Source organism: Rattus rattus, chromosome 6 (assembly GCF_011064425.1).
Source record: "Rattus rattus isolate New Zealand chromosome 6, Rrattus_CSIRO_v1, whole genome shotgun sequence".
NCBI lineage: Eukaryota > Metazoa > Chordata > Mammalia > Rodentia > Muridae > Rattus > Rattus rattus.
Window position 1 is genome coordinate 60,506,757 of NC_046159.1, and position 15,918 is coordinate 60,522,674.

Here is a 15,918-nt window from a genome sequence, read left to right on the forward strand (position 1 = left end):
CCTGCCAAAGAGGGGTGCGGGGCATCTGGGGAGACCTTGGTGCTGTGTGTGGCCATGGACTGGACACTCAAACAAGCCCAATGAGCAGGAGCAGAGCTCGCCACACCAAGCCGTGACTCCATTCTCTGAGCCCATGTCCCTCCATGCAACAGGGCAGACACTGCCCCGCTCCCTGCTCCTCTGCAGATGAGGAAAGAAGGGATCTTTTGCTGCTTGCCTCACTGAGTCCGTCAGCAGCGATTTATTTTCAAGCACACACAAGCAGGGACGCAAGGGTCCCACTGGAAGACATGACTGTGGGCAAGGCCTCAGTGGAGAGGGGAGGCCTGCTTCCCAACTACCAGTGGCTCTGTCACAGCCCCACACCCCACAGGGACTAAGGTGCACACAGACAAAGACACCGCTTTATTAAATCACACCATTAAAGTATAAATTAACTTCTTTGGGCTCATAAAAAAAAGTATTCCTAGGCTCTGAAGTAGTCTTATGTCAGTCCCAAGGCACTTTTCTCCCCAGGAGATGATTGGTCACTTTCTGTGGAAGAAAACACAGGGAAGAAGTCAGATGCACGAATGGGTAGCTGATCAACCTCACCTCAGCACACTGTGGAAGAGGCTCAGATGACTTTCCCTAACTCTTGTGTTGCTCACCTACTGATGGTGGCAATTAGGAAGAATGTTTTGGAAAGAGTCTCTAAGTAATACCTATCACTCCTCTGTGGAAGCAGACAACCTAGAAGGCTGTCAGCACCCAGCACAGCAAAGCCTGAGTGAGGCTCTCACAGCAGGCAGGCCGTGCAGCTCTGGGGTCTCCCCCAATGCCCCAACAGTTCTCAACCCGCACAGTCCGGTCTGGTGTTCAGCTTCTGACTTTCAGGGTCCTCTAGAATGAAATGAGTAGCCAGTGGCTGTGTGGCTTCCAAGGAAATGTGCCCTGGGAGGTTCTTGGCGGGCTCCACTCTCTAGTCTCACTCCCTGAAGACTCACATGGTCCAGCGTGTTTACACAGATCCAGAGGACTACACAGGAATGTAATCGCCCTTCGGGAATTACAAGCCTGTGCTCTGTGCAGTTCAGCTATGAGGGCAAAGCCGCCTGTGTGCAGCAGGTGTAGTCGCAGACACGTGGAGAGTGGCTCCCAGCCTCCTCTCAGCAGTCAGTCCCTGCTTCTCAAGAGTGAGCCAGGCTAGCTCACTCTCTCTGCTGATGGCCTGACCACCTCCTCCACGGACAGTGCGAACGTAACTAACCATTTTATAGTGCTGAGCTCGTAGCCGGTTGGATGTATATTCTGACTTTCTCTTCTCCTCTTCTCTCTTCTTCTTCACTTCTGGAAGCTGCTCATAAAACCTTAGCAATGCCACATGTGGAAAGACAGACAGCAATACAGTTATCAGGCATGCATGGAGGTACAGGATGCCCTGCCCAAACCTCTGGCCCTCTGCTGCCTTGGCACCCAGCCTGTAGACAGGGCTGGCCCTTATAACCCACACCCATGGGTACAGAAAGCCTGGCCCGGGTGCCCACAGACTGAGAGAGAGAGAGACGAACAAAAATAGAAAACATTGACAATAGTGCTTATTTCCAGAAAAAGAATAAAATACAGAGAAAGAGTAGGTAAAATTCTGTTTTCCATGCCATGTACAAAACTGTAGAGTTTCAATGTAACAAGCAGGTATTTCTGAGAACATACATACATAAACACAGACACACCTGTGTACACATACATCAGCATCAATCGGGGCATCCCAGCTAGTGTGGAACTCAGTCTGGCCTTAGCTTACCAAATGCTGGGACTATGGGGCATGCAACACCATATCCAGCTCATTACTGTACTTTACATTTTCTCGTGGCACACCCCCTTCCTGGTTTTAGGACACTACTCCTTTGCCTCTTTCACCCAACCCCCAAAGCTGTCTTTCTATGTTATGTTCTGCAAATGAAGAAAGCATGACTTCAGCACTGCTTAGCACAGAGACGTCCAGGTTTGCCCATTTCCCGGCAAGTATCACTTTTTACACTGAGTACAACCCCACTGTACGAATGCACGTCTCCTTTAGCCCCTTCTCTCCCACTGAGTACCAACGCTCACCTCATTTCGTGGCTGCAGCAGACATGAATACGGAATCATGTCTGTGACCAGGTGCACACATAAGGCCTTCAGGTGTACCCCAGAAGTGCTACAGCTGGGCCATCGTGTCATTTGCAGGTTTTTTTGTTTTTTGTGGGGGTGGTGGTGTTTGTTTGTTTGTTTTTGAGGAACGTCATGCCAAGTCTACAGTGGCTGTGGGATTCCCTCCCATAGCACGTCTTCACCAGCACTTGCTGTCATGTGTTCCTTGATGCCAGCCATTCTGACTGGAGTGAGATAAATCTCAAAAAGAGCTTTGGTTTGCATTTCCCTGATGGCTAAGAGAGTGACCACATTTTCAGTATTTATTGGCTATTTGCATTCTTCTTCTGAGAACTGTTTCTTCAGCTTATTAGCCTATCTACTGGCTGGACGGCTGTTCTAGTCGCCTTAATCTCCTCAGGTTCTCTACACAGTCCTCTGCGGGTGCTGGTGTGGAACACCGCTTGGTCTCACATGTTGGAACAGTTGGGGGCACTGTGCGGGAAGGTGGTGGAACATCACTGAACGAGTGGCTCACTAGGGATGGGCCTTAAGCTTGGACCATTTCCTGTTACACTCTACTTCCTGCGTGTGGGTGCAGTGTGACTGGTCAGCCAGCCTTCTACTCTGTCACTGTGTCCTTCCCTGAGGCTGCAGCTGTAGGCTTGTATTAGGATATTTTATCCCAGCAACAAGAGAAAACTAGACAGATACACAGCTGCCAAAGACTGCCTTCCATTTGGAGGCCATCTCCTCGCTCTGCTGTTTCTTTGCTGTAAGAAACTTCAGTTTCATGAAATTCCATGTTCACATCTTAAGACATATTCCTGTTATCTTGATGTGTTTTGTCTCTAGCAGTTTTAGTTATTATTGTATTCAAAATACAGAAAATAAAGAAAGTACTAGAATAGACACACCTGTAAAATACCATAGCATTCAGAGAGAAGAGAAACTTACTCTGAGGAAAGGGCAGAGCAGAGAGGAGCTTGGGCTTGTGTTGGAAATGACAAACTGTCAGGAACAGAAAAAAAGAAGGGAGAAAGGGCATCCACGCTGGGGAAATGTGCAGAGCTGTGGTTCAGAGGCCAGGCAGGAAGCAGGTGAGGTGAGACTGGCACAAGCCGAGTGTCTTATAGTCACATGAGAAGCTCTGCCCTATATAGGGTCGGGTGTCCCTAACTTCAAGCGGAGAGGAGCACAAACATGCATTTGAAAGCTGACTCTGAACAGAGTCTAAATTGCCAACAAAGAGTAGGATGCACAGTACCATGGAATGATAATGAAGAAGAACGGGCTCAAGCAATGCTTACTAGTCGGGGACACATTCACAATATGATGTTGAGAGAAAGCAGGCGTCAGACCTGGGCACACAGTATAAGCACTACTGGGGGCAGGGAAGCGCACTGTACCAATTACTACAAATCCCAGTACTATCAACAAGATGAGTGTTGTAGGACGGAGGGGAGAATTTTGAGTAATATTTATTTTCTTTCTACTTTTTAAAATATCTTCCAAAGATTCTTACAATTTTAAAACAAAAATCTCTGAAAAGGAAGCAGTGCCGAGAGTGGTGGCACCGCCTAGGTGGGAATCTCAGCTCTCAAGCACTGGCAGAGAGACACAAGGATCTCTGTGAGTTCCAGGCCTACCTGGTCTGCAGAGCAAGCGTCAAGCTAGCAAGGCTATCTGTATCTATCTCTAAATATTCCTGTTTACCTCAAACAAACCAACACCGATTAAAGAAAAAAGCAATCCACCACTTCAGAAGCCCCATGCAACCCCATGACTGTTCTTCTAATCAGCCCCAGAAACCTGTAACGTAGTTTTTTAATGGCATTCTCATAATCAACATATGCTTATCAAGCTCATTCATTAATGAGAAGACAATGCTTATAACTGCAGAAGATTCAAAGTCTTTTTTTTTTTTTTTTTTTTTTTTTTGTTTTTTTTTTTTTTGGGGCTGGGGGCCGAACCCCGGGCCTTTCGCTTCTTAGCCAACCCCTCTTCACATGAGCTAAATCCCAACCCCCAAGATTCAGAAGCTTTATGAAGGGGAGTCTAAGGAAATTTCTCAGCCTCAGTGGTTAACCATTGGCCACCGTTGCACAGGACCCAGGCTCAATTCCTAGCATCAGTGTAGTAGCTCACAGATGTCCCTAACTCCAGCTCCAGGAAATCTGGAGTGCCTAGAAAGTCACCCACTGCATGCATGTGGTACACTTACACTTACACTTACACTTACACTTACACTTACACACACACACACACACACACACACACACACACACACACACACATGCACACATGAAAAAAACACTCATACACACAAAATAAAATAAATAAATCTTAAAACAACAAAACAAAAACCCTGGCCTCTCGTGCACCTGCACCCCAGCTACTCAGACCTTGTTTCCCAAAGGTAACCACTATTACCAATTCTTTTCCAACCTACAGAAACACTTCATACATGCACATGTCTACACAGCTATAAAAGCAAAGGCTTCTTTTTAAACACTACAAACGAGGCAGTGAACTGAAACTGAACATGCTTCTGAAACCCAAGTTCTTAAGCTAATGTCGTGGAGATTTCTAATGCAGAGATGCTCACCCTAGACGTTCCCCTTCCCTTTGAACAGGAACCACTTTCACACTACCTTCTCTTCTCTCTTCCTTTCCTGTACTATGAGAAGCAACCTAACACCTAACCTGGGAAGCACATGCTGGGAAGCAGAGCTCCCGGCTGCCAGGGGCCTGGCTTGTAGCTGGGTAATCACCACCGTTCTTTTGGACTTACCGTCTGGTCCTCTGAATCATTTCCGTCTTCCCAATAGGCTTGTTCTTCTGGACTGCCAGGAGGACTAGAGGAGAGAGGAGTTTATTAGGGGATAATAAGTGTAAGGAGAGGTAGAGCCTAGCTGAAGAGCTGCTGGAGCCTGGGCCCTGATCTGAGCTGCAGTACAGGAAGTGACTAAAGACCAAGGACAAGGACCAAGTCTGAACTGCCTTGCGGGACACAGAGGTCACCACCTAAATCTGCTATGGCAGGGGACCCAATACTGACCAGGTGACCAGTAAGGCTAACAGCTTTAGTTAGTGCTTCACATCCTCACAGCTTTCTTGTTATTTTACTGAGACTTGCCACTCGGTGCAACTAAGAGAACAGAGACCTTGGCTGCAGAGCCCAGCTCTTTCACTAAGAGACTATAACTCGGGGTGAGCGATCTGCTCTCCCTGTGAAGTAAGAGATCAATACAGCGCCTTTCTTAGAGAGGTCAGTGTATCCCTCTTTCATTTCCTACCACACCCTGAAACCATGAACACGAGGCTAGTTCACAGAGGCATCATCCTTGAAGCAACTTGTCCTTTTAAAGAGATGCAGTGACAGGGCTAGCAGAACTGGCTTCCTGGGTCACAGATGCGTGAGGAGCTAGGTTGGACCAGTCTGTTAGCTCAGGAGACCTCAGCAAGCAGAGCCACAGTCAGCAAAGTGACAAGAGGACACACCTCTCCTGGGCAGGGGCCTCGCAGTGTTGAACAGAGCCTCTCGCTCATTCTGGAACAGGTTCTGTAGCTTCCTCTCCTGGACTAGTAGCTTCAGACGTTTTATCCGTTCCCCAGAGCGGGAGATGAAATCAGGTCTGTGAAGCTGAAGTGATTCCTACAGGAGAGAAAGCCTTATATTAATGACATAGGCTGTTTTCCAAGTGCCCAGAAAAACAAACAAATCAACAAAAAGCAAAAAACCAGCACAGGTTTGGAGAGACTGAGGGAGATCAAGGAAGCCCAGAAATGCCTTTAGGAAGAGTTGAGAACTAAAGTGGGTCAGTCACTGCAACTCTTACAGATGCTAATGAGACAAGAGGTCAGTTCATTCACTTCAAACAAATTCCTCAGTAAACATTTCCTTCAGCTACCAAGAGGGAAGCGCTCAGGGATGAGCGCCTGGTTAACACTGCAAGGACCTAGAACAACGCAATGCTGACCCAAACCTGCACATGGAGGAGCCTGCACACAGTGAGCAGTGACACCACCGCCACAGAACCCTTTTCCTTCTCCTCCCAGTTCTCAGATGCTGAGGACAGTGGGATGACTAAACCCCAGCATGCCAGCCACACATCCCCACAAACACAAATGGCTGAAGTCAACATGATGTCACTGTGCCTACCTGCAGGGTTGCTCTCACAAATGGCTGAAGAAAACTCTGGCCACTATCCCTGCCTGGGCCTCCCAGGGACCCACGACTGTTCATGCATTGTGCCTGCCAGTTTTGTTCCCTCAGTGGCTCCCTCCAGGGTTTGGTTTGGGTTACTGGTTCAAACCAGGAGATAGCAGGTCTGTAAATCTTGGGCAGGTTTTCCTTCTTAGATTCAGACTTTCTGTTTTCCACAGGAACAAACCATGAGACTCCTACAGGAAAATATTTTCAAGAAACGTTTTTAATAACTGTACCCAATTACACCAAATAAATGTATGTTATACTGACTTGCACAGGACTCATCTGTTGGGGTGACAACCTTTAAGGTGCCCTTGAGTTGGTCTTAACCACAGTGAGACTCTACATAAAGTTCTAGTTGCTTTCAAAATATGCCACTGTGGTGACCAGCGGCAGGAGAGCAAAAGCACGGGTCCTCAGTGTTACAATAGACTTAGACATGCCTTTTACTCATTTCCCAGCTACCCAGAGTTAGAAACCGACCTTCACAGGGATTTGGCTTGTTTTTCCTTAAGTTTTTGCCCCGCAGATAGTTGGAAAGGAACTTTTTCTCTTTGGCTTTTTCTTCTGACCAAGAAGTCATATCACTGTCCTCTTCCAATCTGGCCTCACTAGAACTGGGAGTTGGGAAAGTCACTCCAACATCCTGAGTGTATTTTTTGGCACCAGTCACAATCTCCAAGTTACCTGAGGGGAAAGACAGATGTATCTTGGAGCAGGCCGGAAGCAAGGTTGGCAGGCTTAATCAAGACAGAGGTGAGCCCTATTAATAACTCAAGAATATGCTGCATGGCAGGCAGGGCAAAGGAGGAGAAAAAGAGGGAAAGACGGAGACAGGTACAGACAGACGAGAGAAGGTTTAATCTCTACGTGGGTTAGCTATCAGACAGAAGAAAGGTTCCTCGGTTCAGGCTTCATGACCTCTGACACCAAGGGAGCAGGACAGAGAGTACGTCTGGCCCGGTTGCCAATCACCCAGGAAGAGGAAGAAAGAGGTGACAGTGGTGAGCTCAAGACTTGAAGGAAGAAGAAAAAAGACTGACTTGTATAAAATCAAAAGTTCTCTAGCCCCGCTCTCCAGTTACTGTTCAGAATTCAGGACTCCAGAAAATGTTACACAAGCCACTCCTTCTGTTCCCACAGAATGCACACAGTAGTAAACCACACCCTCTTCTTTATGTTGAGTTTTCTTTTAAATGCTTGGGACCTTCCAGTATTGGTAAAATACGATTTCTTCATGTTTGAGTATGGGTGCTTTGTCTTCACGTGTGTCTGTGTGACAAGCGTACCTGCAGAACCACTGGATTCCCCAGAACTGGAATTACAGATGTTTGAGTATGTGTGTGTCTATTGGGAAGTCTGCAAGAGCAATCAGTGCTCTTAACCCTCTTTCCAGCCTGGAGAGAAAGCTTCCTCATTCTACAGCTATCAACACTGATTTTAACTTTCTGCTATAATAAACCTACATTTTAAAACTTTTTTTTTTTTTTTTTGGTTCTTTTTTTCGGAGCTGGGGACCGAACCCAGGGCCTTGAGCTTCCTAGGCAAGCGCTCTACCACTGAGCTAAATCCCCAACCCATAAACCTACATTTTACACTTAGAATTTTGCACATATTTAGGTATATCTATTGGCCAAATTCCAAATGCAAAAAACTCCTGAGTCAAACTAAATTTGATAAGAGCTGCCAAACTGCTTTCCACAGGGGTAAACTATTTAGACCCCTGCTATGAGACACTCCTAAACTCTTGCTTAGCAACTTGCATTTTTTGAATTAATACATAAAAATAGCACCTAAATATGCAGAAACTTCTAACCTCTCTACCCTTTATCATGAGTGAAGTTAAGTGTGCTGAAGAGGTACATCCACATTAATACACAATTTAAATTCAAGGGACTTACCAGCTTGTACACCCTTGTTCAACATGTGCACATTTTCCTCATTGGACAGAGTAGAGTCCAAGCTCAAACAACTACCAGCAGATGAAACAGAGTCAGAAGACATCATACGGTTTGCCACCTGGAAAAATGAAGAGACTCTCTCAGAACGATCTGCAGCCAGATGTAGTTACTCACAGGGCAAGCCAGCAAGCAACCCAGCTGAAGCAGCTTGTGAGCGGTGTGACCATGGGTCTGTGAGCGGGAGAGGCCTGCTGTACGACTGGACAGAGTGCTGGGAAGTCCCTAGGATTTGAGAAAACCAAAGACGTTGGCACTAAACCTTAGCCTGAAACATCTCCAGAGTGAAATCCTCAGCTGACACATGCAGATAATTCTGGAGCTAAAAGAAATGCTAACCTAAGTGATGAAGTCCACAGCAGATCCATCAATCGGCGCAGATTCTGACACTGCTTACATATCAGACAGATAGCAAACAGCTGCAGTGCACCTGAAGAAATCCCAAATAGGTCAAGCACATAAAACACACGAAAGCCCCTAAGCCCTTTTTAACTACATTCAGAGCAAGTAGATTGAGTTGAGGGCTGGAAGCTGATACTGGTGGGTGAGAAAAAGTTCAAAATATAGCTGAGCAAATGCCCCATAAAACTGTCTCTTAAAACATATTAAGTGGGCGGTGGTAGCCCGCACCTTTGATCCCAGCACTTGGGAGGCAGAGGTAGACAGATCTCTCTGTGGGGTCAGCCTGGTCTACAGAGCAAGTCCCAGGACAGTTCTGGCTGAGACAAACTCTGTCTCAACAAACAAACAAAGTCTGTAAGCAAGCATACAAACATGGAGGTCAGAAGAGGGCACAGCATCTCCCTCCATCACTCTTAATCTATTCCTGTGAGGCAAAACCGCTCTCTGACCTTGGGCTCTCATTCCACAGCTAGACTGGAACCAGAAGCCCCAGCAATCCTGTCTCTGCTCTCCTCAGATCTGGGATTACCAGTGTATATGGGATGCTCGGCTCGTTAAGTAGGTGCTGGGACCCGGCACCATGGCCCAGCCAGTGTCCTTTTCCACTGAGATACTTCCCCAGCCCGAGCCCAGTGCTTAAGCCCTCTCGTCATGAAATGTCTGGGGGAAGGAGAACCTATGAGTGGAAAAGAGAGAACCTTTATGGGAGAGATTTAGTCAGCGGCATTTCTTCTAAGTGCCAAATGACATTTTTATAAGCAAGTTTGATGGAACTGTAGTGCAGTCCAAGCAAGGTATCTGCTCCTTTGAAATGGATCAACTCCAAGGCCTTTGGGGACTTAGCCCAGAATCCTGGAAAAAGGGGAGCCATGATAAGGCATTTGAAAGCAGGAAACATTTTGATTTTTCAGAAAATTAAGAATTGTAAACTGGTAAGTTTAATACCATCAACCAGTCAAATTTAAAATTTATTTCATCGATCTGCTAGTCTGCAGGCACGTGAAAGTCAAAGGCTCGCAAATGTCCAAGCATGGTAAAGACAAAGACTGGCTGCCACATTAGTCATCTTCCGGGTAGACATGATCACTGAGCTGCAGCATGTCTACTACACGTACATTTAAGGACGAGAGTCCTAAGGATTAAAATGACACACTGGCAGACTATGGTCAGTCCACACTTACCCTAGTGTTTTTTAAAGCTCAAAGAGGCTGTGCCTGAGTGTACATCTATCTTGCACTGCACAAATCCCCCACAGAGCACCTCCTGAGTCTCTAGGTCTGGTTGCAGCCATTCTTGTCTGTTTTGCATATCACCATTTTGGAGTTTTGGAAAGCAGAATTTCTGTATAATAAACATCTAGAGTGCCTGAGAGGTGGAAAAGCTCTTAAGAAACAGAGGCATGGCCCAAATCAAATTAGAGAATATTTAGGATGGATAATTATATAAATTAAAGGTCAGAGCACTGTAGATACAGAATGGTAAGATTATTTGATGTAGAGGAGGAAAAAAACAAAAGCAAACCAAAGTCAGCTCCAGGCCTGGAGTCTTAAGACCTGAGCCAGTGGTAGGTCCTGCCTTTATTATCTCTCAGGACATAAAGTTGTCTCTTTGTGTCAGTTACCTCACTTAAGATGGAATGGAAATTTTTACTCTTGAAATTACAGGAAGTGTAAAAAGAGGCTACACTGGCTTATACCTGCAATCCCAACACTGGGAGGCTGCAGGAGGAGGACTGCATGCAGCCTTTCTGAGGCTAGCCTGAGCTATACAGTGAGGCCCTGTCTCAAAACAAATGAACGAAGACATACATATAACAAAAAAGTGTTCAAAAGAACAAAGGAAAATTCTACAACAAGAAATCCTAGAAAATATAAAACTGCAGCTCTTCACATTATAGCAAGGAGATCATGAGTTCGAGTCCAACCCGGGCAAGCATGAGGCACCATCTCAGGACAAACCTGTCTCAGGACAGGTTTGCTGATTGATAGTAGGCTATAAAACAGAATGAAAACACAACTACTGTAAAACGTTCAGAATGCTAAAAGGTTAAAAAGCAAAAAATGCACAAGCACAAAGGGGCAATATGGGCCAGACAAGTCTCTAAGGGGGAAACAGTACATCTAAATAAATGGGGATACTTACATGTGAGTTAAGACTAGGATGCAAGGATGCTAGGATGGCAAGTCTCCCCAAAATAATCTGTAGATTCTCCATAAACCTCAAAAAATCCTAATGGACCTTCCTGAAAAAATGTGTAAGATGTTCCCAAGCTTCCATAAAAAGCAAAGGATCCTAAGAGCCAAAACTTATTAGGAAAAGAACAGATAAAAAGTGTATTTCCTAATTTCAAAACAAAGTTAACATGGTTAAGACACAGAATAACAGAGGTAAAAAATGGGGTGTAGACACACCAGTCAACAGAGATTTGAGAGTGATCAAGTAAACTCTTTAAGATTATGGTCAGCTGGGGCTCAGAATAAAGGGATCTCCACATGCAAGAGGGGTTGGCCACCACACCACACACAAAAAGCGTGCAGTGCACACGGATGCAGGTGTGCCCAAGCTTTCTGACACTGAAATCTACAGAGGTGCACTCACAGCTCTGAGACACTGTGGACTACAGGCCAGGCACGCCTGCATCAACTTTTAAAATGAAAACAGAGGGGAGAAAAATCTCAAGTCTAATACCAACAGCACAAACCACAAGAGGAGACTGTTAAACCAAACTGCATTATTCACCCTTTAACTTCAAGCTTCATTTTTAAAATAAACAGACGTGCCAGAATAGGAGACATTCTCAAGCTATACATCCTGTGAGACTTGTGACAGAATACAGAGCTGATAAGAATAGATAACACATACAATACTCAAAGGACTGAGAAGGGCACCCAAATACATAAAACACTTATTAGCTGAGCAGGAAGACAGATGACCTAGTTTAAAAGTGGGTAAAATTGAGTATCCTTGTCAGCAAAGACCAACACACACAAAGGTCTTCACTACCCAGTCACCAGGAAACCCAGATTAAAATCATCACGGAGTGCCTTCACGTCATTTAGTATGGTCACACCAAACACATGAATAATGACAAGTTTTGGTAAGATGTGGAAAAACTGGAATGCTCAACACACTACACATAGGCACTGGAAAGAGCACAACCACTTTGAAAAAAAAAAAACCCAACCAAAAATCCTGCAAACAAAATCAAAAAGGGCTGGGGAGTAGTGGTGCATGGCTTTAATCCCAGTACTTGGAAGGCACAGACAGGCACATGTCTGAGTTCAAGGCCAGCCTGGTCTACACAGAGTGAGTTTCAAGGCAGCCAGGACTACACAGAGAAATGATGTCTCAAACAAACAAACTAAAACAACAAAAAACAAAAAAAGACTGAGTGAATAAGTCAATTAAAAAACACAGGCAGTTTCTAAAAACTCACAAACCATTTCACACCTAAAAGAAATGAAGATATATAAAACTTCTAAACAAATGGTCATGCTTGCATTCCAAAAATTAAAAACAATCTAAAGCCAGGTGTGGTAGCAAATGCCTTTGATCCCAATTCTCAGGAAGCAGAGGCAGGTGTATTTCTCGGAGTTTGAGGCTAGCCTGTCCTACGAATCAAGTTCCAGGACAGCCAAGGCTATACAAAGAGACCCGGTCTCAAAAAAAGAAAGAAGAAAAGAAAAGAAAAAGACACACACAAAAAAAAAATGAAAAAAGGAAAGAAAAAGAAGTAGCAATCCAAATGTTCTAACTGCCCAGCAGTAGATTATGGTAAACACCCACATAACGAACCGCTACACAGCAGGAAGAGGAGCTGCTGAAAGCACATCACATGGAAAAACCTTGAAAACACTCCACTGACGCAAACACGCCATCTGCAAAAGGCTGCTTCATCAGCGACTATCTCAACTGTGCAGAATGGACAAGATAAAGGTCCCAGAACTGAGAATACGGAATAACTGTTAACAAAAGCAAGGGAGCTTTCTAGAGGGAACAGACATACTCAAAAACTGGATATGTTGATGACTGCACAACTCACTTGCACTAGAATCTTAACACTGGCCGCCTCTGGGGAGTTTGATGCCTGGGAACTTGAGTGGGAAGGACACTCATCGAATACTCAAGCTACATCAGTTCTAACATATCACTAGGCTGTATTACCAGTTCAAAAGAGAATCAACAAAAAGACTTGAAGTGGTGAGTGTGGCAATGATGCAATGAGTTTGATGCTGCTAAGTTATAAAAAAGTTTTAGCCTCATAAATGTGGCAAACTCATTCCATCATGCTTAGTACAAAGATCCAAGTTTCAAAGTACGATGTCCACAAACTTATCCCCAAGAAGACTGCTGTATTTGCAAAAGGAAGTCAGTGGAAAGTTCCTCCACACAGTATCAGTGAGCAATGGTTACAATTGATACCAGGGGGAAAACCCTTGTCAGTAGGGAGCGAAGAGAAAGCTAGACCTATTGCCCATGCCAGAATTCAGAAAGGGAATAGTTTTTGCAATCTTAGTAGTAAAAACTGTTGATAATTAGGAACTAAGGCATGTACACTGGTCTCCCCTTTAAGGAGACGGGGCAGAGGATCTGCTGAAGCAAAGGCTGGTGGTTGAGCCCTGCTTCGAGCTGGGTGTGAAAGCCATGGATAGGACCACAGGCCTCCCGAATTTCCAAGGGCCAGTTGAGAATGCACAAAAGCCAGGGGAACTCTCCCATTTACAGTGATTTTTTTTTTTTAAATAAATTGCCATGAAAAGGCAAACATTCAAAACTATAGTCAAAAACTTCCCCCAACAAAATGTGCAAATCTCCTTAGGTGAAAGGACCTCTATGTCGGTGAAAGTCAAATGAAACAAAGCAAATACTAACAGGGATGTTGACAAACTGGAACATTCATACTGCTTTTGGGTGTGAAGTGGTAAGGGCACTTTTGAACAGGAATTTAGGATTGGAAGAAATTTTCCCAAGATCACCTCATGATGGCTCTTCCAAGTTTACTAACAAAAATAATGTTTATAGTGAAGGCTGTTTCTAGCACGTCACAAAAGAAAACACTAAATGTTCTTAGAGGAATTTAATATTGAAAGGTTGGTTTTTAAAAATAACTATATATATTAATATATATTAATAAATATATATTTTAAAAATAACTATATGGTGGCATGACGTGAAAGCATTAGGTGAGATGCAGCCTTACGTCCAAGGCATATGACCAGTCAAGCAACAGTACAGGGAATACTGACTCCTACCCAGATTCCAAAGCCACCATGGAGAGACCTGTACTTGTGTCCAACTGGTTTGGAGATCCACCACTGACTACATTTTAATAACAGATGCTGCTGGCAAGCTACAGAACCTGTCCCTTTGTCCAGAGAGGGCCACGAGCACCTTAGCAACCTCCAGGCATGTGTGGGTTGGTTGGCTCACTGTTCTCCAAGGCGGGGCTTCCACATAAAGACTTGAGCGTTTCCACGTTAAATGCCATCAGATGACAGTGTAAACTTTCTATGTATAGCATCTTGGAAGAAGATGCTTGCTGCTTCTCTCCAATGTTAGAAAGCAAACTCACCTGCTGGTGCCTAGTTCTACACAGGAAGAGGGAAATGCCAGCATTTCAGTGTTTCTGGACTTTTGTAGTACTTTTTAAGTTAAAAAGTACTAGATGAGACCCATTTCCACATTTATTGATTAGACATCATGAAGATCCAGACAAGAACCTTTAACTACTGTGTTTACTGAGGCATGACCTCATGTAGCCCAGGCTGACCTTTAACTTGTTGTGTACTGAATTTCTGATTTACCTGCATCAGCCTCCCAAGTACTGGGATTACAGGGACTTGCTACCATGCTCTGGTTCCTTAAAACCTTTTTAAAGTCTAAAATTACTTTCAAATTTTTTCATTAATCATAATAGCCAAAAACTAGCCAGCTTAATTGGCAGGTATGATGTTGTATAACTATATTCCGGCACGGGAGGTAGTGGCAGGAGAATCAGGAGTTCAAAGTCATCTTTGGGTACACAGCAAGTTAAAGGCTAGCCTTGGCTACATGAGGCCCTGTCCAAAATAAGAAAATTACTCTGAACATAAAAATTGAGCTTGAAAAGAGTATTTGTTATAATGTAGGAAGTTTAGTATCAATGGCCTTCAATCAAACAGGCACCTGAGAGGAAGAAGAGGTTTTTCTGAGGAATGGGTTAATGGTAAATATAACTATCCAACATTAAAATACCAGAGATACTCTAGTCAGTCAAAATCTGAGGACTCTGTCACCAAACATGGCTTCTTCTTTCACAGGGCTTTAGGAATGTCCAGATCAACTGATAATTATATAATTATAATGCATCTGTATGAAAAATAACCTTTTGACATGTAATTCATAGAAATTAATTATGAAAAATGTCGGGTGTGTTGGTTTATACCTTTAAACTTAGCACTTGGCAGCCACAGCAGCAGATCTCTGAAAACGAGGCCAGGCTGGTCTACATAGTGAGCTCCAAACAGCAAGGGATAGCTCAAAAGGGAGGGGGGGGGCGCGTGTGTATAAAACCATCCCCAGAAAGTTAAAGTATCTGAATAGGTTCTTGGGTTTTTTGTTTTTGTTCTGTTACCCATATGAGTGAAGACTGAAGACAGAACAGATTTGGATGATATCAACATTGAAGCTGTAAGCTACCAATATGGTTAACATGCTATATAGGTCATCATGGCACAGGCCAGGAAAGGTTCCCAGATACAGGAGCGCTGAGGAAGAGGAAGAGAGTAAACCATGAACTAAACTCCTCCATCAACATGTGGGAGGAATCGGAAAGCTGACATGATCATGAAAACCTTGCAGAGCAGCAGGGCAGGGTAGTAGGGATTCCAAAGGTCTACCAAGTTGGAAACATTATGGTTGCAGTGGTTTTCCCTTGTCCTCCCTTAAACACCGCAGAGTCACAGGGTAACTCTGCATCTTTATTTGACTCAGGAGGCCAGCTACACCTGTTACGTTTACTTGGAGGCTCAGACCCAACTTTAGATTAGTAAAAATAAAATAAAAATAAAACTTCAGCCAGAATTAGGCTCCTCTTCAGGTCTTTCATTTTGATCAGATCCTCCATATGCAATTGTTTGGATTAAAATTTCAAAAGAACCAAGCTGTTCAATTACTAAGTTAATGATTGGGAGTCCAGCTTAAGAGGACACCAGATTTTCTTAGGAACTTTATATTGCTTATTACAAGATATCT

General features: G+C 44.3%; 1 protein-coding gene across 1 annotated transcript in view; it reads right to left on the reverse strand.

The window, feature by feature from the left end:
* Positions 1-384: 384 nt before the first annotated feature.
* The window catches only part of Alms1 (ALMS1 centrosome and basal body associated protein), a 101,466-nt gene continuing 85,932 nt past the window's right edge, over positions 385-15,918 (reverse strand). Inside the window, exons 17-23 of the mRNA XM_032906187.1 lie at positions 8,227-8,344; positions 6,809-7,012; positions 6,278-6,519; positions 5,617-5,770; positions 4,907-4,970; positions 1,250-1,349; positions 385-534 (exon numbers count right to left, since the gene is read on the reverse strand). Of these exons, the coding sequence (XP_032762078.1) occupies positions 490-534; positions 1,250-1,349; positions 4,907-4,970; positions 5,617-5,770; positions 6,278-6,519; positions 6,809-7,012; positions 8,227-8,344 (927 nt within the window). The 3' untranslated portion in view covers positions 385-489. The remainder of the gene's footprint in view (positions 535-1,249; positions 1,350-4,906; positions 4,971-5,616; positions 5,771-6,277; positions 6,520-6,808; positions 7,013-8,226; positions 8,345-15,918) is intronic.